The sequence below is a fragment of the Dryas octopetala genome, chromosome 5, assembly GCF_963921425.1.
Source record: "Dryas octopetala chromosome 5, drDryOcto1.1, whole genome shotgun sequence".
NCBI lineage: Eukaryota > Viridiplantae > Streptophyta > Magnoliopsida > Rosales > Rosaceae > Dryas > Dryas octopetala.
The window spans coordinates 22185449-22211284 of record NC_141370.1 but is presented as its reverse complement, the minus strand read 5'-3'; the positions used below and the strand labels follow the sequence as shown (position 1 = coordinate 22211284).

General features: G+C 35.3%; 6 protein-coding genes across 8 annotated transcripts; 2 read left to right on the top strand and 4 right to left on the bottom strand.

The window, feature by feature from the left end:
- Positions 1-366: 366 nt before the first annotated feature.
- On the bottom strand, positions 367-4254 carry LOC147285838 (Haloacid dehalogenase-like hydrolase (HAD) superfamily protein). Of its 3 annotated transcripts, none has more exons than XM_086245302.1 (7): positions 3945-4254; positions 3791-3860; positions 3504-3663; positions 2665-2743; positions 1600-1816; positions 1346-1410; positions 367-838 (listed from the first exon to the last, which is right to left on the bottom strand). In XM_086245302.1, exons 1-7 carry the CDS (start codon positions 4035-4037, stop codon positions 584-586), a joined length of 939 nt encoding a protein of 312 aa, XP_086101428.1. In that variant the 5' UTR covers positions 4038-4254; the 3' UTR covers positions 367-583. The 3 variants fall into 3 exon arrangements, with proteins under 3 accessions (XP_086101428.1, XP_086101429.1, XP_086101427.1); XM_086245303.1 differs by having other exon boundaries at positions 2665-2746; positions 3806-3860; XM_086245301.1 differs by having other exon boundaries at positions 2665-2746; positions 3945-4252.
- A 382-nt stretch (positions 4255-4636) lies between these two features.
- LOC147285837 (uncharacterized) lies at positions 4637-5410 on the bottom strand. The gene is made up of 2 exons (XM_086245305.1): positions 5146-5410; positions 4637-5006 (listed from the first exon to the last, which is right to left on the bottom strand). Exons 1-2 carry the CDS (start codon positions 5310-5312, stop codon positions 4772-4774), a joined length of 402 nt encoding a protein of 133 aa, XP_086101431.1. The 5' UTR covers positions 5313-5410; the 3' UTR covers positions 4637-4771.
- Positions 5411-5905: 495 nt separating this feature from the next.
- LOC147285836 (large ribosomal subunit protein uL18y-like) lies at positions 5906-9487 on the bottom strand. Its single transcript, XM_086243371.1, has 9 exons — positions 9359-9487; positions 8777-8846; positions 8596-8687; positions 8265-8391; positions 8093-8172; positions 7881-7997; positions 7058-7192; positions 6790-6959; positions 5906-6297 (listed from the first exon to the last, which is right to left on the bottom strand). The coding sequence occupies exons 1-9, from the start codon at positions 9359-9361 to the stop codon at positions 6192-6194; spliced, it is 900 nt and encodes a 299-aa protein (XP_086099497.1). The 5' UTR covers positions 9362-9487; the 3' UTR covers positions 5906-6191.
- Positions 9488-9768: 281 nt separating this feature from the next.
- Positions 9769-11136, top strand: LOC147285835 (putative 2-oxoglutarate-dependent dioxygenase AOP1). The gene is made up of 3 exons (XM_086245138.1): positions 9769-10207; positions 10301-10625; positions 10739-11136. The coding sequence occupies exons 1-3, from the start codon at positions 9852-9854 to the stop codon at positions 10973-10975; spliced, it is 918 nt and encodes a 305-aa protein (XP_086101264.1). The 5' UTR covers positions 9769-9851; the 3' UTR covers positions 10976-11136.
- Positions 11137-15871: 4735 nt separating this feature from the next.
- On the top strand, positions 15872-20263 carry LOC147285834 (putative 2-oxoglutarate-dependent dioxygenase AOP1). Its single transcript, XM_086244756.1, has 3 exons — positions 15872-18381; positions 18467-18791; positions 19798-20263. The coding sequence occupies exons 1-3, from the start codon at positions 18008-18010 to the stop codon at positions 20035-20037; spliced, it is 939 nt and encodes a 312-aa protein (XP_086100882.1). The 5' UTR covers positions 15872-18007; the 3' UTR covers positions 20038-20263.
- Positions 20264-22708: 2445 nt separating this feature from the next.
- Positions 22709-23875, bottom strand: LOC147285833 (protein ANTAGONIST OF LIKE HETEROCHROMATIN PROTEIN 1-like). The gene has a single exon (XM_086245828.1). It carries the CDS (start codon positions 23873-23875, stop codon positions 22709-22711), a length of 1167 nt encoding a protein of 388 aa, XP_086101954.1.
- Positions 23876-25836: the final 1961 nt, after the last annotated feature.

Here is a 25836-nt window from a genome sequence, read left to right as displayed (position 1 = left end):
TCGTTTAACTGCCTTTTTTTTCTTTCTGCTATTAGCTCTGTTAGGCTCATTTATTGGGTATGTTTTGCCTTTTTTGGGGCTTTCTTGTATTTCCTTTGCCTTGTTGGGGCTTCGTGCCTGCAGTTGTAATTGCTGCTTCGTTTTTTTTGTTGTTATTGCTGCACTTGTATACCCAAGGATTTGAATTCTCTGGATCCATAAATGTGATCGCATGAATATCAATCTCTAAAGCTAAATGGTTATGTTTAGCTTGTCACATTAAGCTGCTTCCTTTAAGAATTAGCTTGCGACCTGTTTTATTCCTTCATCTTCATACATCAATTAATTAAAAACAGGTCAAAAACTCATATAGTATATGGTCTCAAACATTGATACATAAAGAGATATGCTCCAATTTAAAAGTCATTATTCCAGCAGTTGCTCACCAAGCAAACTTGAATTTCATAACATCGACGAAATTTCAAACAAAAGTTCTCCGTTTAATTAACCAATAACCACTCTCAACCTCACAAGTCAAGGGACTGTATAGTCCTACTTCATAAATAGATGAGTCAACAATATCATGTGATGTGAGAATGAGATTCTACCATATAAATGCAGGTAACACGTATGAGGGGTAAGCATCATATTTGGAAGCAAGAGCTTGCACAGAAGATAAATCTGCAACGCCTGCAAAACTACTGATTCCAAGTTCAGTTGCATGGATCCCACCTGTGATTAAAACTGATTGGACTGCTGCTGCATTTGCACCCTTAATGTCGTGGTGAAGAGAATCACCCACTGCAATACAATCATCAGGGTCTAAACCAGCCAAGGCCATAGCTGATTTGTAGATGATCTGTTTAAAAATGGTGTAAATTGATCAAAAGGGCAAGCAAAGAGAATGTAGACTTTAACAGAAATAAGCACAATGCGAATATAAAGTGAGCATTTCTGCAACAATCATCTTTCCACTAACATTTGGCATAACTAACCAAACAAGTGAAGTTTAGCACAGATTTGTTAGTTTATTTTAGCTTAATCCTTTGGGAAGGCTTTTTGAGTAAAAATAATAAAACATGCTACAAGCTTGGGAAGATATAATATGCATGAGGAACTGTGCATTGCAATCTGCAAGCAGTGGTGGATCAAAAATTTAAGTTACGGGGCACCATATATGTAGAAAACTCATGCGAGGGTTAGATTGTGAGCTCAGTATATTGAGCACATTTGTGTACTTGGATGCAACCTAGAGCAATAACATGAGTCTAGAATCTAGCTCTAGCGCAAAAGCAATATGCAGTAAAGTAAAAATTAATATATAATGATGTTAACAACGGTAACCAGAACAATGTGACTAGATCACCTTATCAGGCTTGCCCATCCATTTTACTTCACCCCCAAGCTCTTCATATTTGGCAGCCAGAGTCCCTAATAGGAGAAAACTTATTTATATGAGGCATATGCAATCAAGCAATATTTAAAAGCTTCCAAATATAGAAAGTTATATGATATGTAATCAAACAATATTCAAGATCATGGTATATTATGTATTAAGCCCAACATATTAACTCATCCATGCCATTCTAAATATATTAAGCCCACAATAGATAGTTTTACCAGGCATTACACGCAAAGCTCTAGCCTCAACAGTCACAAAATCTGGATTGGCAACCACCATAGGGATGTGTTTAGCGGCACATTGTTCCAATATGCTCTCAAGTTCCTCAAGTTTCATGGGGAGTGCATCACCAGAAGGATGCCCCAAGGCTTCAGTCCCATGGGCCAAAATAAATTCAGCATCTTGAACATTTTCCACAACTTGTAATCCAAGGCCCTGCAAGAGATTGATGAAGCCAGTTTCAAAGTTGAAAATGAACATTCATGAATAATTATATTAGTATATACTTCCCCACTTCCTAGGCTTTCTTGTTGCTTGATTAATCCCAAGCTTAAGAAGTTGGTATGATTAAAATGGATCGACTAACATAAGAAAATAAGTCACAACAGAATCATATGGGTGATTGTCAAATTTTCTTATATTACAGAATTTTTTTTTGAATATATACAGGAGAGAGCATTCTTTTAACTAGGCTTCTACAGCCAGATTTTTCCCTAAAAGGAATCTAGACATAATTTAGTGAAGAGAAGTAATGGAGAGAAGCAGGGAGAGAAGAGAAAAGAACTATGGACCTCTATATTATCTCCCAACCCACTTTTGATTTCTCTCAAAAAGTTGAGAGATTGGGAAAGAGAAAATGAGTTTCCTGTTTTGTTTGCTTTCAAGGTATTCCAGAAATATTGTCAATCAAAGATTTTTCTCTCATTTTTTCTTGTACATCCATACAAGAGAAATCAGCAACTGCTCATCTCTTCTCTTCTCTCCTCTCAAAACTTAAATTGCCAAACACACAGTTAGTTTCATGGGAAAAATTATTTCAAGCCTCAATCTTTGTCAAATCGTATGGGTCCCTGAAGGATTTCTTTCTTAAAATCCAATGACCTGAAATGATGGGCTTCCCCTTCCTTTCTGAATAGTAAAGTAACAATGCCTCAACAGTTGAAGAGATATTAATGAAGGAGGAGGAGGGAGGGGGACAAAGAGAGTCCCTGAGACTCCTTCAAGAGGTGGGCTTCACTGGAGGGAGGGAGAAAAATGCTTTTCAAAATCAACAATTGGTGTACCTCAAGAGATATGGCACCACGAGCACTCCAAGTCATATGAATGCAAGATTTTCCCAGTGCTGCAAACCAAGCATCATCTCTTCTTTTACATAACAACATACAGGAGAAGTTACAACAACCCTAGTAGATACAACAACAAGATTGAAAGTGTAGTCGAAACACATAGCCTTTCACTTCTCTGTACACAGATGCGGAGTATATTGCTATAATAGAGATAGGCTACACAAGAAGATTTTTTTTTTTTGGCCAAGAAGATTGAATAATAAATGAATGAATGGAAAAGCATAAAGAGGTGGCATATAAATAAATAAATGATGACAGTGATACTAAATAACATTTTAACTAAAGATATATAATAATATAATAAATATTTTTATAATGACAATTTTCATGATCATGGTTCGACAATTTATATCTGCAGACAGTATAAATATTATGACATGAAAAATAGCAGCAGAACAAACTTAGAATAGCCAAATGTTCTGGAGTTTTTAACACAATTTTAAAGACATCAGTTTCATAACTTTTCAATTATGAAAGGTGGACTCTTTTACATATAAGAAATTTGGAAAAATATTTACACAGTGGACGATATGAAGTTCAAACTATTGCAGAAATTATACAGTTTATGGTGATATGAATGCAAACCAGCCCTATTGGTACAATCTTTTAGGAAAACCTAGATGTCAGTCCTCAAACAGCTTGACACGCATTAAAGGCAGACAGTAAATTGGTCTGGCTTGTCCATGATCTATGAGAAACAAACATCGAACATATTCTAACCTCAATGGTTTTAATCTTTTTTTTATTTTTTATTTTTTTAAAACATGGTGGTCAACCTTTGCAAGCTCTGATGTGTTATTTCTCCGCTAGTGATGGCTCCTACAAAGAGAGAAGGATCAAACCCAAGGCTTGTCAATTTCTCCATGGTTGTAGACGAGCGTCTTGAGGAATTACTTATAATAACCATCTTTGCTCCAGTATTTGCTAGCTTTTTCACTATTAAACAAGAAGAAGATTAAACAAATAAGCACCACCACATTTGTAAATTGAAACTAGAACGACTTATGGTATCAACAAAATCAAAAGCTTACCCAAATGCCAAAACTAACAGATGAAAACATACATGTTGAAATTGCACCCGGATAAGGTTGCTTCCCATCATGGAGGACTCCAAACTGATCTAAGAACCAGGCCTGCACACAGATTACCAAACACATTTCTATGTAATGTCAAGTTTAAATGTCCCTATGAAAGCGAAATTGAGTAGTGATGGGAACCTTGAAACGGTGAGTTTCGGCGAGTTGTTGAAGCCCATTTAAGCTCTGGAAGAACTGAACCTCTTTGGATGGAACAGAGCAACTGGGCATCATCTTCTTCTTCGTCTTCTTGTTGTTCGTCTGGTTGATATTTCTTTTCCTCTATTTTGTTTTAGGGAACAGTATTTTTTGACAATAGCCAATCAGGCCCAAATGTTTAAATAATGATAAAGAGTGCATTTTTCTCTCACTACTTAAAAGTTAAAACAGGCCCCGAGAAGGAAAACTCTGTTCGTGGCAAAAAAAAACAGAAGGAAAACTCTGTGCGTAGATGTGTGGTTCCCAAACTCATATAATAGTGTTTTATTTTTGTTCGAGTCTGTTTTCTGCTTATGAAACTATTCAGACTTTTGACCCAAAAAAGAAGAAGAAGAAACTATTCAGACTCAACTGCTAGTTTATTATTATTATTTTTTTTAATGCATCAAGCTTGCTTACTGTTACTGAAGTGTGTATTTTTTCATTATTCTGACCATTCACTCAGGATCAATCTGTTTGGAAGCCCGTTTTCATTCTCTTGAAAACCAAAGCATTATGAAGTAATGAATTTGCTTGCATTCTCAACCATCCAATTTTCATTCTAAAAGTGCAAAATGTTTTGATCTGGATTCTGGAATAAGCAAATGTGTTGGCCCATATTTAAGATGATCCAATACGCTAAATAAAAAACCCTGATTAAATACCAACATTACTGTGTTTTGGTACTAACACATAAGCTTGTGCAAATGAATGAAATTCTGTCAAATACATGGTCACTAGAATACACAATTTCCTCTTCATTCAAGAAACTATTGAGATGGTTCTTGGATGGGCTTCCCTTTTTCTCTTAGCTTGGCCAAAGATTCTTTCATGGCTTCCTTCCTCTTTTTGCTGGCTAGTACTTTCGCTAGTACACCACTCACATTGGGGTCATTTTTCTCTTTTGGCGGAGGCGGTGGAGGCCTTTTGGCTGCTGCATTGGCACTTGGGTCATTGACATTGAAGCTGCTGAGTACTGCACCAGCCAAACCCAAGCTCACAGTCCTGCACCATCAATCAACCCCACAATACAGTACCTTGTTACATATCTGATATCATTATTGTAATGAGTGATATTGCGTGTCACACAGAGTTGTCCATAATCATATACATGAATGGATTGAATGGAGAATCATACACTAACCTGCGGTGAACAAGTTTATTATTCAGGGCATGGACATTATCCGAAACTCGATGGCAAGCCCTGACTTTCTGGAAACCCACAGATGGAAAATGGGTCATGTTCTTCTTAGTTGTGGTTGAGATTGGTGTTGTTGCAGTAGCAGGTGGTGAAGCTAGTGAATGGGCCATAGCTCCCTATCTCACTTGGGTTGGAAATCAAAATTAGAAGAGATCTTCTTCTCAAGTCAATTGTGGAGATGTGGAGAAAATCTTTTTATGTGTATGGTTTGGACTGTGGAGCTTAGATGAAACTGAGAATATAAGTCTATTGGTTGCAAGTAGATAAGGTTTGCTTAATTGTGGACCCCCTCTGGATGCCTGATTTACTGCCTTTCATATTTTGATATTCTTCTTTCATCAACATTACCTTTTCCTCAGTCGTTTGCAAGTAAAAACAGGAACCAGTTGTTACTTAAATTGTGCATCATTGACTCTTCACATCTACAATTTACAAACTCATAAATTGAGACAACAGCATATTCCACTCCTCCCAAATATTGATGCTATATTTGAATATTGTCCAAGCATTGTAGCCCTAAAATAGGGGGCATGATACACCAAACCCATTCCAGGTATACTTACTCAACACATAACCTAACACTAATATAGAGATACCAATTTAATTAATTAGAAAAACACAGAACGGTATCAATTTTGGAAGTTAATCACAATTATTAAGGGAAGACTAACCATAATGCCTTCGAAAAGTACCATACCAAAAATAATAAACAGACGTCCATAAGATTTCCAACCCTCAATAGAATATGGCAAATTTAACAAGTGAAGTAAACATGGGTTGGGGGGAGAATACTACAAGTACTTGAGCCAAAAGGAAAAAACTTAAAAAAACACCGTCAAAACTTTAGTCACATTTCTAGCTCGCATCTCCAAACAATAGAATTATCCAAACTTCAAAAACGCAAAGACAAATCTGTCTTATCGCGAAGAATTAAAAAGGTGTCCTAGGGGAAAAACAAACTAGAAATCATCTCTCTCTGAATGCCTCTTTCACTCATCATCATCATCGTCAGCTTGAGCAGCTGAGTTAAAGGCATTCAATCTCTCAATCAACTTGTTCTTCCTTTCCTCATATGTAAGCTTCTTGAGGTTAAACCTGTTCAAGAAAAAAAATAAATAAACAAATAGCATTACAGAACACAGATAAATCGCCATCCAGAAAAGTAATTTTAGATGAACTTGAAAACTGTCAACTAAGGCAAAAAATGAGTTTGAAACACAAATGATTCAAAAGCCCAAAAAGGGATAAAAGATCAATAAAACCATAAATGTTAAATCAGAAGAAAATCACCTCTAACACTAAAATGAGTTGTATTGGTAATATTTATCGTGTAAATTATGTAATGGTGACATGTAATGCTATGATTGTTTAGAATATTGATGAAATGCTATGCTTTAATGTATTGTGAGCTAATAATTGACACAATCCATTTCACCCAGAGTAACAACAATTTTTCAATAATCATTCCTTTAAGACTCTTAAATTTTAAGTTACAAACATCAGATGCCGGAGCATACACACATTGAACCTAGGACGCACATATAGATATATTAACAACTGTGAAATGACAATCAATAGAATTTTTACCTCTTGTGCTCCTTGGGTGGCTGCTTTTCCGACTTCTTATGTGAAGGATCGGCACGGATGGCTTGATGAACCTTCTTGTACATCTCCTCCATGTTATCTGCTTCAATTCCCTTCTTAATATATTCACTGAAGTGAGTCTGATATTTTTCTGGCTCATCCTCCATCAAAGTCTAGAAGACAAATAATTCAGGTTTTGAGAGAACAAGATCAATATAGTTTGACAAGTCAAGTAAAGGAGGCATGCATGACATTAACTCTCAATTCTTACCCTCATATATGCAGCAACATGGCCACCATAGATATACTTGCGGTGGACCTCAGCATCAAGCTGCTTGCTGTCCTTGGAGAAACCGGCAAACCTCTTCTCACTGTGCGGAATATCCAACCCACCATCCAAAGCACCCTGTCATTAATAAAAAATATTAAATCCTTTCAACATCCCAGCAGATAAAAAAGTCAATTTCATAGTCAGCAAGAACATGTCATATATATAGGGGGAAGCAATATGAAAAAATGATTCATCATTCAGAGGAATGAAAAATGCAACTAAAATATAAATTACAATGAAATCCACAACGGTTGGGATCCCACCCCTCCCAGATTAAAAAAAAAAAAAAAAAGAATTCTTTCAAGTATATCCATAGCAAAGCTCAAAATCAAGTCTGCTTCCCTAACTTTTACCAGGACAAAAACCAAAAGGAGTCCAGACATATACCCATGATGCCAACATAGTTCCGGAAAAGAGGAACACAAAAACAATTGTAAGAAAAATCCAGACAACAGAATGACAAATCACAAGCGACTGATACTAAAGAATTGTTCATCAGCATACTTGAAATAAAAAGGCTTAAACAAAAGGGCACAAATTGAATGCTTGTACTATGCAAACCTTCTGCATCATAAAGTTGAAAAAATATTAAAAAATTGACACCATCATACAAAATGACTGAAAAAAATGCAAAGCCATAAAAAAAACTAAAATCATAAATACTAAGACACTCACCAATCACCACAGAAGATAAATAACATAAAAATAAAAGTAAATGACAGGACTATACAGCCAAAAAATCAACAACAACATGCTCCCTTACCTTCAAGGCAGCAAATACACGATTTCCAGTAGTTGTCCTAATCAAGCCAACATCAAGAAGAGCACGGAATGGCCTTCTGGTCTCAGCAGGCTCCACAGAGAAATCCTCACCAGTAGCCTGCAATATCATATACTTTTTTAAAAACACTGCAACTAGATACGGCAAAAAGGGGTTGCCCTTCGGATAAGCAATTGAGATAAAGGTCACATTACCTCAACATTTCCCTGATATTCATCATCCATTTCAAGCTTCTTCAAGACACGACGAGCCAAGAGGAGGCCAGTGCAGTAAGCTGACCATAAATATACTGTTATTACCCCCAAGAAATGAACCCATGCAAAGAGGGAGATGGACAAAGCAAATTAAAGATAATAATGGAAATACCTGCTGCGTAGTTTGTGGGACCAACATAAAGCCCATAGTTTTTCAGCTCATGGGAATAGGCTGATTCTAGAACCAAATCTCCAGCAATGCTGGCGGATATAATTTGGGCAACAATATCCTTGTTGGTCTAACAACTAGATTAAGGTCAAACTCCTAGACAATGTAAGGCATATCAAGTTCACCAACCAAAAAAAATTAAAACAATGATCCCTTCAGATTTTAACTTGGTACCCAAAAAACGCAGGTTTTATAACTAAGCCTTTAACATTATTTTTAAAAGCTAAATATAGATTAAAAAGCACTATCAATAAAAGGAAAAATTGAAGGATACAAATCTCACAACAAACCGGTACTTGGGTGTGTTATACTTGTTCTTGTCTTGATTGATGAGTCTAATTCTGGCCCGGTAGTCAGTCTTCCCATCTGTGGACAGTATTAGAAAACAAAATTAGCATGAAAAACATATGATGGCTGAAAAGGGAACAAAATCACCAAGAAACAAAAGAGAATACCTCTCCTTCTCCTATACTTGACCTGATAGCGCTTGAAGTAGGCCCTAGACTTTTGGTCCTTGGCAAAGGCCTGAAATGATAATTTAGAGCAAACTGATTAAGCACTCCTTTTAAAATTATGAATAAACGCATCATTAATTCAAGTTATGCAGCAGAAATACAAAACCCACCACAAATCACAGTGTTGTAAGCAAATGATTCTACAATGCATACAGAAATATTTTAGCGAGGCAAAACAAAACCCATCTACTAACAGTAACAAGCTAAAAGGATGCCCATCATAAAAATCCTAAATTCCATATAAATTTAATTGTAAAAAAATTACGTATAAATTGAAAACTGAAACACATAACAAAAGTTTTGTGCCATGCAACGAAAAAAAAAAATCAAAGATTAAACACACCGTAAGAGAAATGAGAAACTCCAATGACCTAAGACAATCCACTCAGAAAAGGTACGTTGTTTAACAATTTTTGGAGTAGCCAAGCATAAAATGATCATTGTTATTATAAACAATGCGAAACGAACAAATACGCATAAAACTTCAAATGAATGAAACAGAGCGCGAGTGAGGAAACTCACCATTGCGGAAGATCGGCTGTCCAAGAAGAAGTGAGGGAGTGAGAGAGACTAGGGTTTTCAAATACAGAGGGTGAGTTTTATATATAGAGAGCTACCCAGTTGATTCAAGGATCAACGGCTGGGATTGATGTGTGGTTTAGCAGGGTTTTGCGGTCTGATCGACGGCTGGGATTGATATCTCGAGTAATGGGGTTTTGTGGTCTTTATGGGAAATTTGTAGGGGCATTTTATTCATTTTGTTCAATTGAGCCTTGTAAGTTGGACGGCAGGCCCAGCCCGTAGGTCGTGGCCCAATTTGGCTACAAAACTATATATGGGTTCGAGAATAGACCGACTGTATTTATTTGACTTAAAAATGTTACGGTTAAATGGAGTCAAATGTGGGGGCTGAACTTGTTAAAATTTTGAATGTGTATGAATTGAAAGCCACACATCCCTCAATTGTCATCTTATTTACACAGAGAAACAGAGGAGAGAGAGAAAAAGGAAAAGGATGGGTGCTAAGATTCCGGTTGTAGATTTCTCGAACGAGGATTTAAAGCCAGGATCAAGTTGTTGGGTTGAAGCCTGCACACAAGTCTGCCATGCACTCGAAGAGTACGGGTGTTTTGTAGCAACACTTTCGGATGAAGATGCTCTGGACCTTCACAACACAATCTTTGCCACCTTAGACGACTTGTTTGATTTCCCCAAAGAAATCAAACTGAAAAACACTTATGACAAGCCTTTCCGTGGCTACCACTCCCCTAATGATGTTCATCAAGGCTTGGGGATTGATGATGCTACAAACCCTCAAGCAACTCGTAACTTCACCAAACTCTTTTGGCCCAATGGAAATGATCACTTCTGGTACGTACTATATATAATTTTGTCTATTTTTTGCTAAACTATCAACTGGGTACATACATAGTTTTGATCTGAATTTGTTGTTGGTTTTGTTAGCAAAACTGCAGATTCGTATGCAAAACTGGTGGCGGGGATAGATCAGACTGTGACAAGAATGATATTTGAGTACTATGGGGTGGAGAAATACTGTGAGTCTCATATTGAATCAACTGAATATGTTCTTAGACTCCACAAATATAACGAAGCTCAGAAGGAAAAAACCCACAGGGCACTTCCAGAGCATACGGACTTGAACCTCACCACCATAATTCATCAGAATCATGTGAATGGTTTGGAGGTCAAAACAAAGAATGGTGACCAATGGCTTGGTTTTGAGGCCTCCCCCAATTCCTTTATATTCATGACAGGCGATGGTTTCCAGGTGGGTCACTAGTCACAGACTCATAGTCACAAACAGATCGATATACATTTTTTGTGGTTGACTTGTTGTTGGGTGTTTTAATTAATTAAAATGAAGTGCATATTAATTTGTAGGTGTGGAGCAACGACAGAATACAACCTTGTCTGCATCGAGTGATGATGAGCGAGAATGATGTGAGATACTCGGTTGTGTTCTCTACATTCCACAATGGAATTATAACTGTGCCAGAGAAGTTAATCGATGATGAACACCCTTTACGATATAAGCCTTTGAATCATCTGCAATATCTAGCGTCACAACTCGCTCAACCAACCAGCAGGGTTTGTGTTAAAAACTTCTGTGGTCTTTGAATCCCTATTATTTATGTGTATGTGTGAATTGATCTTCAATCTGTCATCTGTGGCCTGCCTGCCTTCTATTGAAGTAACTAAATAAACGCCAAGATTAATTTCTGTGATTGGTTTGTAACTTTGTAATATTAAGTAATAATGTTTATCAACTCTTTTCTATAGCCCTTTTGTTCTAATGTGTTCCTTCCCCAGTGGTATGTGTAGACTGCACCTTTGGGTTCTTTTATGCTTAGGGTGTACTAAATTGTCAAGCTATGGATTTTCTTCATCACTTTTGCATTTTGTGGTATGCGAAGCCTTTAATTGACTTTTCCATGTACACCATGACTGTGGTAAAGATGTTCTTTCGTGTTTGGTAAGAAAATAAATGTTTTAACCATGCATTAATTAACCAAAAGAAGCACAATGCTTAAAACCAGAAGCTTAAACCACTAAAATTTGTAGCACAAGGTTTGTAAATAAAGGAACTCAATCTGTATCTAATTGCACTACAACAAATATGGCTTAAAGCCACCTTGAATTGAAACTAGATTGAAATTAGTGACAATTGACATTTTTGGAGTCACCAATTAATATTTTGGTTTGTTTTAAAAATTATGGTGGAGAAGATGGTTGCTTTAGGTCCCACTAATTTGTACAATAGTTGACTAATAAGTGGCATGATAAACATTGAAACAAATAAAAAAATTAGTGGGATAATTATTCCTTTCCCACTCCAAATCCAACCAAAAGAGACAAAGGGTGAGATTAATAAAGTTTGATAAATTATTATTTCCCACTTAAGACTCAAACTATAGAAGTAATAGTTACAAGTCTCCACTATTTGTTAAAAGTGGATTACATGTCCCTCACCCATTTCCAATAAATATAACACTATTAGACCATTGTCACTAAACATAACCTTAGCCCATTCCCACTAGCTAGGGGTGTGTTTCGAAAATGAGAGAACGAAAATAGGGTATTCCAAATCCAAAAAATTGGAATTTCAACATCTCATTCCAATTCGAAATTTTCAACTTTCTTTAATTTTTTAGATTTTTTCAGAAGATTACATTTTTGGAACTTTCGGATAATAATGAAATTAATTGCCCCTGATTACAAAAAAAGTAATTACAAGTACAAAAATGTGAGTGTCTTTGTTAGAATTTATATTATTATGATATACATATATTTATAATATACATATATTTATAATTAGTCATCTCTTTTTAATATATATGTATGTGCATGTTTGAAACAAATAAAAAATTATATAGTAGAAAACTAAAAAAATGATAAAATATTTAATATAAATACAAAATAAATTTGGCATAATTTATGAAATAATGAATCAGAATGCCTTAGGAAAATTTCGGATCAGAATTTATAGAAACATTCCAATTCCAATCCAATTTTTTTCTGAATTTTTGGATTTCGGCATTTTCAGATTTGAATCAAGTGTTCCAAAATTAGAAATTTTCGAATTGGAATCAGTCGGATTCGGATTTTCCGATCCAAATCACACCTCTACCACTAGCCCATTCCCATTAAAAAAAACTCTAAATACTTATTATAGAAAAATTTGCAATTTTTTCCTATTAAATATTTCATTAAAATTATTTTTCTATGAATTTATAAAATTGTTTGTTTTAAAAAGAAATGCTTTTATAAATTGGTTTTAGGTTTTATTTTGACAAAATTAAATGTTTAGATTTTAAACAATTTTTGATCTAGTTGGATACGGCTCGGGAGTACGTGCACGTAGACACGAAGAAGACGTGAAACGGAGCTACAACCATCAAGTTTCGGGTATTTTAAGTTAAAGGGCAATTTTGTAAATTCGTCAGCTAGAGTTTTACTATAAAACCTAACTTCAGCATTTTTTTTTCTCATTTTCCTCCTCAGCAGCCGCACACCCCCTTCTCTCTATCATCTCTTTAATCTGCCGTGAGTTCTCTCTGGCCATCTCTTCATCGTCCGGCAACCAACGCCGGCGACATAGACCCCAATAAACTTGTCTCTTCCTCTTCTTTCTATTCCTGTCTTTTGATTGCCCAACAACCCAATGAAAACATGGATTTAAACCGAACCTAAACTGGCCTTCTTCTCCGATGGGTCACTAATTTCGGTGACCTCTTGCAGTCGAGTTGGTCTCGAAATCTTCCCCTGGGTGAGCTGAGTTCAATGGTGTAAACACCCAGCCCGTTCAGCCGCTGTACATGGTGGTTCAAAACCCTAACAGCCCCGACCCTCCTCCGTTGTTTCTGGCGATCTAGGAGGCGGATTTCGGCGATCTTCATCGGGGTTTACTCATCTCCTCTATTTTCATTATAATTTTTTTTTCCTTATAATTTTTCTTTGTTCTCATTAAACTTATATGTTTTCATTATAATTTTTTTTTTCATTTGCAGGTCTCTACTCTCTAAATCGATTTCTGATTTGGTATGGTTGTTTTTGTAATATTTTTTAGTTATTTGCAAATTGTACAAATCTATTTTAGGGTTTAGTGCAAGTCAATTTTTCGATTATAGTATGGTTGTAAACACCCAGCCCGTTCAGCCGCCGTACGTGGTGGTTCAAAACCCTAACAGCCCAAACCCTCCTCCATTGTTTCTGGCGATCTAAGAGGCGGATTTCGGCGATCTTCATCGGGGTTTACTCCTCTCCTCTGTTTTCATTATAATTTTTCTTTGTTCTCATTAAACTTATATGTTTTCATTATAATTTTTTTTTTTCATTTGCAGGTCTCTACTCTCTAAATCGATTTTTGATTTGGTATGATTGTTTTTGTAATATTTTTTAGTTAGTTGCAAATTGTACAAATCTATTTTAGGGTTTAGTGCAAGTCAATTTTCCGATTATAGTATGGTTGTGGAATTAACTTCTATGCAATAGTGGTTCAGAAACTCTCTTTTGTATAGTATAGTATAGATTTCGTATTGTGAAGTTGGTTGAGAAACTCTCTTTTGTATTGTGGGTATGTTGGCGATGGTTGATGATGGTTGATGTAATGTAGATGGCAGGTTGGTATCTTCATTTGTATTTCTAAATCAGTTGTTAGATGGATGGTTGATGTAATCAATGAAATTTAATGAAGTTTATGTGATGCTTTCTGCCATGTTCTGCTACTGAATTTCCATTTTATCATTAAGTGTAGCACTAGTGTTTAAGATGTATTAGATGCAAGACAGGAAAAGTTAAAGGATGGATAATTATAGCAGCTCAATAATCATGCAGTGAGTACTGCAAGATTTAATGGAATGCAAAATTGCTTTTGTAACTAAATGCTACTGTAATATTTGAACATTGGTGGGAGAATTGCTTTTATCCACTATTATACTTAAGGTCCTAAAATCCATGGCTAGTATTTGTTAGATTCACCAATACATCAACTATATGCAACAATGGTGAGTCTTTATTTGCAACTACCTGCAACATTGGTAAAGAAATAAACTATCAGTAGTGTTAAGACAGTTTTTGTCTCCCAATTCCACCATCCCAAAAAATTAGTTTGGATAGCCACTTTGCCACCCTTTTCTCTGCAACCTACTGCCTAAGAGTGATTGCAGGGTGGCTATTGATCCTTCAAACTAATTTTTAGTTGCTGATGCATCAATAGATAACATAAACCAATAGTGGATTTAAGCAACAAATGGTGTAGTGTTGTATAGATAAGAGAATTGAGCCAACCCAATTGTCATGCCCAAACATTCAATTGTTCCGGAGACCATATATGCAATATTGTCAATTGTCAATTGTATAGATAAGAGAATTGAGCCAACCCAATCGTTCCGGAACAATTAATTGTCAATTTGGATGGAACAAAGAATAGTAAGTCGAGATTAATGTAGAAATGAGTATCCTATATTGATGGGCTGGTTTCACTTATGTTTTAATTAATATGGGCTTCATCCATTAACCCAAAAAGAATGGCCTCATGGACCAGTATGGAGACAGTGATACTAAATTAGAATGGGCCTTATGTTTTTTTGCTGTTGCAGGACTTCTGGTATAGAGTTCGGTACTCTTGACTACAAGTCTACAATCTAAGCGTCAACATAGTTAGAAAAAAAAAAAAAAAAAAAAAGGGTACTTGGGCCTAATATATGTTTGAAACTTTGAATGGACCTTCATGCTGTGTTACGCTTATACAAATTAATTTTTCGTGGGTTTGGTGCATGGTGATATGTTCATAAATTCACATCTTTTTATATTTAGTTTTGTGAGTTCATTTAATTAAAAGCTTTAAATTTCATTTAGTTTTGTATTTTTAGATTCCGAGTAATAAAATGAGAAATTTTACCATTTATTTTCCTTAATAGATTTTAACATGAATCCAATTGGAGATAGAAGCTAATACCTTGAAGTTATTCCAGGTTAAATTTTGTGACATTTGAAGACTTCTAAGGTGTTCATTTTGGATTTCAAAGTCAGCCCAAAACTGCACCCGAGGATAACTGAGTCAGCTGCATTGTGTGGGGCATAACGTTTTGGTTCGAGCTTGGATTGAAGCATATAATATATGGTTGGAAAGAAGACATACAAGGCTTTCTATTGATATATAAAAAGTAAATTTATGAGTTGGTTAAGCCTCCAAATTGCTCTCCAAAGACAGCACAGAAAATCCTGTCAGCAAAAGGATAAAGTGGTCCCAAGACATCTTTCCATTTTGGGTAATTGCCTATCACATGCTCTCTTTCCTTCCCCTTTGTTTGCCCATTCTAAGCAAAATTTAAAAACCACAATGTGAAGGCTCTAAATGAGGAAAAGAGAACATCTACCTATCTCAACATCCTTTAAGGATCATTTATTGAGGGATAAGATGAAATATTCTCATTTTTGAATTAACCAAACTTTATCCCTTCATTTCCTTTTAATCCCAGCCACATATTCTAGACATAACAACTCACCCAAACCATAAAACATACTCTCATTTTCGAGCTCCCCCATCTATCCTCTCTAATTTCACTCATTTCATCATTCATTCCATCATCTCATCTAGAAAACACACATCTCATCTTCCATCTTTCAAGACCCTAGCTTTTTCTCATCTTTCTTCATCATTTCTTTTCTCCATCTTCCTTCCATCAACTCTTCCTGTCCAAAAAGCCAAACATCATCACAACACTCATCTACCATATTCACCACCATTATTGCAAGAAGAGCTTGGAGGCACTTGAGACAAGAAGCTATTTTGGGCATCCTTGGAGGAGTGACATCCCTTGGGAGCTTGGCTTCAACATCTAGAGTTTTCTCTTTTCCTTTTTGTTTCTATTTATGTTTCAATTTGTGATGTTTTTTGTGACTTCTATGGCTAGTGAGTAGTTTCTTGATTCGGGGCTAAGGATGTAGCTCTAGCCTAACCATGTAATGACTTTGTGATTTGTGATTTGTGATATAAATGCATTTTTGGATATATATGTTCTTATGCTAGTTTAAAGATAATGACTTATATGTGTGAATTTACCAATTGTGCATATAAGAAATGTTGTCATGTAGAAATTGGAGATTGGTAACCTTTAGTTTCTAAAGCTTATTGCATAAGAGCATAGTAATTTAAAAGCACCTTGGTTGAATTGTTTTAATTGCTTGGATTCCTCATCCTTAGAACTTTATGCACCTAGGGTTTGCTATGACATTAATCTTAGGTAGTTACCTATCACCTTGGTTGGGATAGTTGATAACATGAAAGACGATGTGCCCTAATTTACCTTGATCGGGGGTTAGGAGGGAATCTAATCTATCTAATTTGGCATAATCACTAATTGCATTGTTTGTTACATGGAAGGGTTAGTGTGAACGGTGAACCCCTAATAACCTCAAATCCTTCATCATCATTGAATTTAATTTGTATTTGAATTTGCTTGTATTTCCATTTGTTAGTTTCAAATATTCTAGTGTTATGTATCATCTATCAACCAAACAACAACTCAACACTACACATTTGCACATACCATTATGTTTAGTCTTGACTTTACATAGTACATAGTAGGTTGTTTGTTAGTTTTATAACCCTAAAATCAATCTAGCTTGTGGTTGAAATCTCAATCCAATCTCTTGGGTACGACAACCCCTTACTTCCATTTTCATACTAAAACTTGACAACCTTGCACTTGAGGTGAAATAACAACACATGGATATTAATGAGATCAACAATTCAAAACCGATCGAAAAATTGAAAAGGAGAGAGGATCGAGGAGATCAGAAGTGCAGTTGGTTATGACTTATGAGTAAAAGTCGTTTACACTTTGGATCTTCTCGGATATATTATAAATATCTTGTATATATAAAATATATGAATATCATTTTTCACGAGTTTGCATATTAAAATTTTTTTAATGATCGAGATGAGAAAGGTAAAGTAACAAATGTGTCGACTAGTGTAATCTTGTGATTCACGAGTTTGCATGCATTATTGGAATAATTTGTTTTTTTTTTTCATAAAGTAATCGATCGATATGGAAAGGGGTTATTGAGTATTGACTACATCTTGATTATGTGATTATTTTTTTTTTTTGGTTATATGTATCAGATATTATAATATTGTATATAGCTCAAGCAGATCACTAAAAACAAATTAAAAGAAATATAAGAATGACCCAAAATTTCAATTGAACATTATTAACTATCATCATTGTCGTTATCACAGACCGAAAAAATGAATCATCAATTTATTGTTGTTGGTTGCACTATTGATAATATATATAGATGGTGAATGAATATATGAGACAACAAGAGAGGTAGCTAGGCATGTGAAATTTCTGTCACTTTCATTACAGAATCAGCTTATCACCTACTAAAATATGGCGATCGAGGAGATCTGCTGCCACTCCACAATTATTGTGTGTGTCCAAGCTTTTTATATTAATTAAATAATGAATTGATGGCTAGCTACACCTCTATATATAGCATGATCACCAACAGCATGGGCACATACATCTCACCCTTGCTTCTCTTGAGCTACATATATCCTCAAATATTCTAGCTCCCTTAGCTTGTGAATTAATCAGATTGAAGAAAAGAAAATCTCATTATTAATTCACAAACACCACCATGTGTAAGCAAACTTCTGAAAACAAGATTCCGATCATTGACTTCTCCAAGGAGGAGGACTTGAAGCCTGGATCGAGTTCTTGGCTCCAAATTCGCCAAGATGTCATCCATGCACTTGAAGAGACGGGTTGCTTCATTGCACAACTTGGCAACAAAGTTCCTCAAGACCTTCGAAGCAACATGTTGGAGCCTTTCAAGGAGTTGATGGACTTCCCTCTAGAAGTCAAAATGAAAAACAAGGGCAAGAGGACTTTGGGTGGTTATTATAGTGCCACTGAGATCCATGAAAGCATAGGCATTGACAATGCCAGAAACGCTGATGAGTGCCAGAAGTTCACTGACCTCTTCTGGCCCAATGGCAATGAAAAGTTCTCGTAAGTCAAATCTTATATATTTACATATGTGTGGTTCAGATTGACAGTCTAATATTTATAATTTGATTTGTGTTTGTTTGATTAGTCGAAGCTCGAACGAGTATGCAACGCAAATGATGGAGCTTGATGGAATTGTGACGAGAATGATATTCGAAAACTATGGCGTAGAGAAATACCATGACACCCACATTAACAGCAACACTCACTACCTGTCTTTCGTGAAGTACAAGAGATCTGAGGACATTGAAACCGATGTGGGTCTTCTGAGCCACACAGACAAGAACTTCACCACCGTGCTCCATCAGGTCAATGATGTCAATGGCTTGGAGGTGCAAACCAAGAATGGAGACTGGGTGTTATGTGAACCTCCACCTTCATCCCTTATTTTCATGTCAGGCGATGTTTTGCAGGTAATTGACAGTCACTATTTTTATGAATGGGAATAAAATCGTCTTTCTTATGAAGTTGAATTAATTAATTATCTAGAATATTAAATTCTAGGGTTAATTTCAGTTCATTATTTCAAGTTTGCTTCAAATTTCAATTTAGTATTTTATGTTTAAAATCTTGCAATGTCATATCTCATTTTTTCAATTTGTTACAATATTATACTTCCGTAAGTATGATTATTAAGAGATCTGTTAAAAGTTGATGTGACACTTACATGATACTCTTATAACAATGACTAAATTTTACGTGGTCTGATAACAGGTCATTTCATGTTATGTGACATAACAATAATTAAAAATTTAAAAACATGACACATCATGTCATATAATTATTTTTAAATTTTTAGATTTTAAATTATTTTTAATGTCATTTGACATGATGTGTTATGTTGTCAGACTACGTAACACTTAATCAACATTATGAGAATGTCATGTAAGTGCAATATCAACATTTAATAGATTTTTTAATAATTATACAATAATTATACTAACGAAAGTATGATATTATAATAAATTAAAAAAATAAAATATTAAATATTAAATTAAAATTTGAAGTAAATTTAAATTCTATACACAATTAATGGTACCATACCCTGATTGCAAATGACAGTAAACGTACAGAACAATTAAACACCACAATCAAAGTACTGACATATATAGTACGTGTAGTGGGTCACCATCAATTGGCAGATCGTTTTCAATTATTCACTCTATTTGTTTATCTATTTCCCAATAATAAAATCAGATAATGTATGGGGTTGGTCTCCTACTCTCCTTATTTAATTGTCATTTGTCGTTAATAAAGATTTGAAAATCTATTTCCCAATAAAGATTTGAAAATCTTCTAGATGCATCATGCATGCAGTATCCTTATGTAATTGTCGTTAATTATTAATTCTTTTCAGTGGCCCAGTGCATACTGACGTAGTGACATTGGCAATATTTAATGAATAAATTTTTAATGTAGGTTTGGAGCAACGACAAAATACCAGCCTGCAGACACAGAGTGACGATAAGCAAAGATAAGATGAGATTCATGCTGGCTCTGTTTGTGCTCAAGGATGGCAAGTGTCAGGCACCGGAAGAGTTTATTAACAAGGAGCACCCAGTGCGCTACAAACCCATAGATCAAGCTGAATATTTTGCTGCGGTTATCAGCAATGGAACCGCATATACTGTCCAAGACCACTGTGGTATTACTATTTGATCCAGACCATCCATCATCGATCTTTGTTCTATGTCATCATCAATAATTTCCTTGGGATCGATCTATCAAGGACTTGCTAGTAACATGTAATATTTTCTCAAACAAACGGGTTTAATTTCGTGTTTCTAGTGTTGATTTTGTGCTAAATGCACGCATGGTGTGCAAGCTTTATTGCTAGCTGCTTGTATTACTTTACTGTCGAATAAAAAGTATAACTATTCATATAAAAGAAGTTCTCGTGCATGACAATTCTCTTTAATATATATATATATATATTACTTTTTTTCTCAAATTAAAATCAATCCAAAATTATTTGATCCATCCTATCATTCCTATGATTATGAAAGATGGTAATATATATTAATATATGCCAGCCAGCGAATACTGACCGGCCACGTGAAACACATGCTTATATCTTTACTGTGAAGATATGGACATATGGGTAATCGAAAATTATATGATTATGAAAGATGATAATCTTTAATATTATAAAGTTAGGAGAGAAATTTGGTGTTACATGCTTCATCAAAAATGAAATTGTCTAAATTACTGTTCATTCAATAAATAGTTTTATAAAAACAACATAATGAAGGCATAGTTGTAAAATGAAGGCATAGTTGTAAAATACAACCATTAAAATAAAATTTAATAAATAAAAAAACAGTCCATCATTTTAAGACATAGAAAAAATAGTGGAAAGTTATAAAAACTAAGAACAAAATATTAAAAAAAAAAGAATAATGTTATATTTACCATATTCTTATACCACATTTTTATACCATCTCACGTGTCATTACTTTATTGGACAGAGTTTTTCTTTTTCTTTTTTGGTTTTTTATTTTATTTTTTAGTATCCAATATATGAATATCATGTAAATTATCACATAAGGTGGTATGAAATTATGGTATAAAAATGTGGTATATCTAGCACAAAACAGCTAAAATGCCAATTAACACGTATCAAGGACGTACAAAAGGCTAGTATTAATAAATGCCAACTAGAGAATACTGACCGGCCCATGCTTATATCTAGGGCTGGGTAGGTTTGACCGAAAAACCGAGACCGTACCCGAAACCGGTCCAACCGATACCGAGAATAACCGTACCGAAGAGGAACCGTACCGAGATATCGGTTTGCCAACCGAACCGGTATGTTCGGTTCCGGTTCCGGTTCTCAGATCCTGAAACCGTCGGTTTACCGAACCGACCGAGTATATATAACATTTAATTTCAATATGACATTTTTATACATTTTTATACATTTCTATATATACCCTAAAATACATTTATATACATTTCTATAATTTATATAAAAAATATATAATTTATAAACCCTAAACCCTTTATATACCCTAAATCCTATAATTAATAATTTATATGTTTTTTAATTTATATAATATATTTCTATATAAAAACTAATTAAAAATACCCTAAACTAATATTATACCATATTCTAAACAATTGATACCATATAACTATAAACTAAATACTAAACCCTATATCCTATATCTCATACCCTAAACTCTATTGTGTATTTTAAAATTTTTAAATCTTATACCTTATAAGCTTATTACATCCTATACTAATATACCATATACCCTATAGGACTATAATTGATAATAATTTAATAATTTATAGTTAGTATATAACTAATAACTATAGTCTATATAAATGTTTAGTATGATATAATATGATAATAGGCTATAACTAATAACTATAGTACGTCTATATAAATGTTTAGGGTATAGAAATGTATTATATAAAATATGTTTTATATAAATTATAAAACATATGTAATACAAAGTAAAAACTCCAAACTCCAAACCCCAAAGTCTAAACCCTAAACCCCAAACCAAATCCCAAAATACCTTAATGTCTAAATTTTTAATGAATTTAAGGTATTTTAGGTATAAAAATGTATTATATAAAATATATTATATATAAATTATAAAACATATGTAATAAAAAGTAAAAAGTCCAAATCCCAAAATATCCTAATGTCTAAATTACTAAAATACTAATTTTTTTATTTTGTCTTTCTTCCCTTATTATTATTATCTTTTTCGGTACAATGGGGGCAAAGCCCAAAAGAAAGAAAAAGCTACCTAAGCAATCACTAATCTAGGCCTAGCCAACCCAGCCTGGTGAGAGTGAGAGTGAGAGTGAGAGTAAGACATAGCCTGAAAAGTGATTTTTTGGCCTGGAAAGTGATTTTTTGTCCTGAGAGTGAGAGTGATATGTGCTGAAGCTACAGTGGTGCTGAGAGTAAGAGCTGAGAGTAATGTAATTGTATGCAATTAAATTAAGCCTAAGTTAGATTAAGTTATAGTTAAGTTATAATTTATAGTTTAAATATTTATAAAAATTATACCATTAGTTTTATTTTAAAGAGATCTTTAATATAAGGTCAATATTGACTATATTTGAATTTATAATTTTATTACCTAAAATATAAATTCTATATTTTGTCTCCACCAATACCTTTATTTCATTTCACCAACATAAAACAAGAAAATTTAAGACAAACATAAATAAACATAAACAAATAAAACAAAAAACAATCACAAACAAACACAAAACGACAGCCACAAACACAAACACAAACACAAACACAAACACAAACACAAACAAACACACAATGGTATTGGAGACATCTTCAACATTTCGGCGTTCATCGCCGGCGTCGGCGTTGTGCTTGGCCACGACTTCCTTCTCGCGTCCAAAGGTGCTGGACCAAATCATTCTTCAGTTGCCGGTGGAGTGTTGTTGACCGTATCAACCTAACCCGAGAAAGCCGTTGCTCTAAAAGAATTGGCTGATAACTTTGGCCTCCATCATATGGTTCAGTGTCATACCGTGCCACAGCCCGGGAGATTCTTTCCTGAACGTGGTCAATGTCATCGTCCGATTCATCGTCCTCGTTCTCTGGACGCTCGTCCTCAATGATCATGTTGTGCAAAATTATGCATGTCTTTATAATATAGCCCAGATCATTGGCTTTCCATCCTCTGGCGGGCTTTTTTAGAATCTCCCATCTAGCCCTCAGAATCCCGAACGCCCTCTCGACATCTTTCCGGTAGGACTCTTGATATCTTGCAAATAGCTGACTTGCCTCTCCTACCGGATTCGTTATTGTTTGTATAAGCGTGGCCCATTTGGGATAGATCCGATCCACTAGATAATACCCCATTGTGTATTCATTGCCATTAACCTTATACTTGATCTGATGGTTTCGCATTTGCTCCTCATCATCAAAAAGGTGTGAGCCATCCAATACGTTGATGTCATTGTTGCTCCCTGGAAAACCAAAATTGGCATGCCAAATCCACGTGTCGTACCCGGAAACGGCCTCTAATATCACAGTTGGGGTGTGATAATGGCCTTGATATGCCCCTTGTTGTCCTACTGGGCAATTTTTCCATTCCCAATGCATGCAATCCAGACTCCCTAGCATACCTGGGAATCCTCTTTTTTTAGCCTTACGCAATAGCCGTTGGAGATCCGCCACTGTTGGTGTGCGGAGGTATTCCGCTCCGTACACCTCCGGAATAACTCTTATGAACTTCTTGAATGACTCCAGCACTGTGGTTTGGGCAATTTGGAAGCCCTCGTCTGGGGCATCAGCCGAGTACCCAGCGGAGAGCATTCTCATGACCGAAGTCAGCTTTTGCTCTGGCGTACAGCCCCATCTTCCAGTAGCGTCTTGTCTTTGTTGGAAGTAGACATCTTTGTTGCACACATCTTGCATCATCTTTAAGAATAGTGATTTCTTCATCCGATAGCGTCGTCGGAACATCTCTTCAGTATATCTTGCTCCAGGGTCGAAATAGTTGCTCATAATAAGACCATGGCCTAGTTGTCGGTCTCGAGGGATATATCGTCGTGGTTGGGATGTGCCTCCATGTATTGGCCTTCTTTCACTTCGTTGTGTATGTCATCGGTAAGCAGCCATGGCACACGCCGTGATATTTGCGAGTTGGTCATCGTACATGTCTAGTTGTGCCTGAAACATCTCTTCATCTGAATCATAATCGTGGGGGGTAGACATCCTGAAGCAAAGTGTAAACGAATTTTCTGCAATTACTAAGCAGGGTGAATTGGTGAAGGCACGACATGGTGAAATTTATAGACTAGGTGTGATAATGTAAACGAATCAAAATCTTATCATCTTGGAAAATTAAACGAATCAGAATCTTATCATCTTGGAAAGTTAAACGAATCAGAATCTTATCATCAGTGATAATAGGCAATCTTATCATCTTGGAAAGTTAAACGAATCATAATCTTATCATCTTGGAAAGTTAAACGAATCAAAATCTTATCATCAGTCATAACAGGCTATCTTATCATCTTGGAAAAGTAAAGGAATCCGAGACATATTTAATAATAGGGTATTTTATTTTAATTCATAATAAAATGCATACATAAAGTACACGACAGAAATAGTTGGAAAAACAATGACACGTCAGTCATATTGTGAAAAGTCAGTGTTGGGGAAGTACCCTCCCGAGCTTGACGTGCCCTGATTGGCCTCGTTAGCAGCACTTGCCCTCCACCTCGCCAAAACCTCACGCTGTTGTGCCTCCCAAAACGCTCGTTGTTCTCCGTGCATGTTGGTGAGGTCCTTGCCCATGACCTCATAATCTTGCTGCTTTTGTTTGAAATCGGTGTGCTCTTTGATCAATCGGTCGCGTGAAGCAGCTATGTTCTTCTGCCCGTGGCAAAGAAACCTGATACTATCGGCAAGGTCATCATCATTAGTATCAACTTGTTTGGCCCTCTTGGAGTTGTTTCTACCAGGTGGCCTCGGGCGACTACCGCTAAGTGGTTGAAAGGCCGGGGCATCCTCATCCGCGCTTAATTGAACCGCTTCAGCTTCGGTATCGGCATCAGTGGGGGTGTCGGTTTGTGCATTTTGCCACTTCACAAAGTGTTGCATCTTAGCAAAAGAATGGTGCCAAGCAAAAGGACGGTTTTTCGGGTTTATTGCTTGGTATCGTGCGTTGGCAAAGGTCACCTAGTAATATGAAAACAAATTAATGAATTATAAATGGTACTCAAATATTTGAATTTAATTATCACAACTATTTGAGTTTAACTAGCAAAAATAAAGGATACACAATCTCAAATATAGTACACACATATTGATCAAACATAAATATGTGAATTTAATTAACAAAAATATTTGAGTTTAACTAGCAAAAATAAAGTATACACAATCTCAAATATAGTACACACATATTGATCAAACATAAATATGTGAATTTAATTAACAAAAATATTTGAGTTTAACTAGCACAAATAAAGTATACACAATTTAAAATAAAGTACACACATATTAATCAAACATAAATATGTGAATTTAATTAATAAAAATATTTGAGTTTAACTAGCAAAAATAAAGTATACACAATTTAAAATAGAGTACACACATATTAATCAAACATAAATATGTGAATTTAATTAACAAAAATATTTGAGTTTAATTAGCAAAACTCACCGTATCAATTTGATTTTGCCCGCTAGTGCGTGATCGTTCGGCCGCCAAGATACATTTATGATATTTCGAGGTGGCTTGCCCTATTTTCTTGAAGTGAGCCATGACCGCCCCAATTTGTCGCCCATTCCTCACGGCGAGAGGACATTTCCGAATAAATTGATCGTACACTTTATTCCAAAATTCCATGTTTCTTTGATTGGATCCGATTTCACAATCTTCCGAATTTTCCATCCAAGCTTCAACAAGCGCTACCTCTTCTTCAATGGACCAATTCTTTTTCCTTGCATTTTCTATGATTG

Excerpts from the sequence above, each read along its gene's own strand:
- LOC147285838 (XM_086245301.1), bottom strand. The coding sequence starts at position 4,037 with ATGATGCCCAGTTGCTCTGTTCCATCCAAAGAGGTTCAGTTCTTCCAG. Across the intron at positions 3,664-3,790 it reads TCCGGGTGCAATTTCAACAT|TGAAAAAGCTAGCAAATACT; the intron begins GTATGTTTTCAT and ends CTTGTTTAATAG. Across the intron at positions 1,411-1,599 it reads AGCTTTGCGTGTAATGCCTG|GGACTCTGGCTGCCAAATAT; the intron begins GTAAAACTATCT and ends TTCTCCTATTAG.
- LOC147285837 (XM_086245305.1), bottom strand. The coding sequence starts at position 5,312 with ATGGCCCATTCACTAGCTTCACCACCTGCTACTGCAACAACACCAATC. Across the intron at positions 5,007-5,145 it reads AATAAACTTGTTCACCGCAG|GACTGTGAGCTTGGGTTTGG; the intron begins GTTAGTGTATGA and ends TTGATGGTGCAG.
- LOC147285836 (XM_086243371.1), bottom strand. Across the intron at positions 8,688-8,776 it reads CAAGTATAGGAGAAGGAGAG|ATGGGAAGACTGACTACCGG; the intron begins GTATTCTCTTTT and ends TACTGTCCACAG. Across the intron at positions 8,392-8,595 it reads ACCGGTTTGTTGTGAGATTT|ACCAACAAGGATATTGTTGC; the intron begins GTATCCTTCAAT and ends TCTAGTTGTTAG.
- LOC147285835 (XM_086245138.1), top strand. The coding sequence starts at position 9,852 with ATGGGTGCTAAGATTCCGGTTGTAGATTTCTCGAACGAGGATTTAAAG. Across the intron at positions 10,208-10,300 it reads AATGGAAATGATCACTTCTG|CAAAACTGCAGATTCGTATG; the intron begins GTACGTACTATA and ends TGGTTTTGTTAG. Across the intron at positions 10,626-10,738 it reads TGACAGGCGATGGTTTCCAG|GTGTGGAGCAACGACAGAAT; the intron begins GTGGGTCACTAG and ends ATTAATTTGTAG.
- LOC147285834 (XM_086244756.1), top strand. The coding sequence starts at position 18,008 with ATGTGTAAGCAAACTTCTGAAAACAAGATTCCGATCATTGACTTCTCC. Across the intron at positions 18,382-18,466 it reads AATGGCAATGAAAAGTTCTC|TCGAAGCTCGAACGAGTATG; the intron begins GTAAGTCAAATC and ends TTGTTTGATTAG. Across the intron at positions 18,792-19,797 it reads TGTCAGGCGATGTTTTGCAG|GTTTGGAGCAACGACAAAAT; the intron begins GTAATTGACAGT and ends TTTTTAATGTAG.
- LOC147285833 (XM_086245828.1), bottom strand. The coding sequence starts at position 23,875 with ATGAGCAACTATTTCGACCCTGGAGCAAGATATACTGAAGAGATGTTC.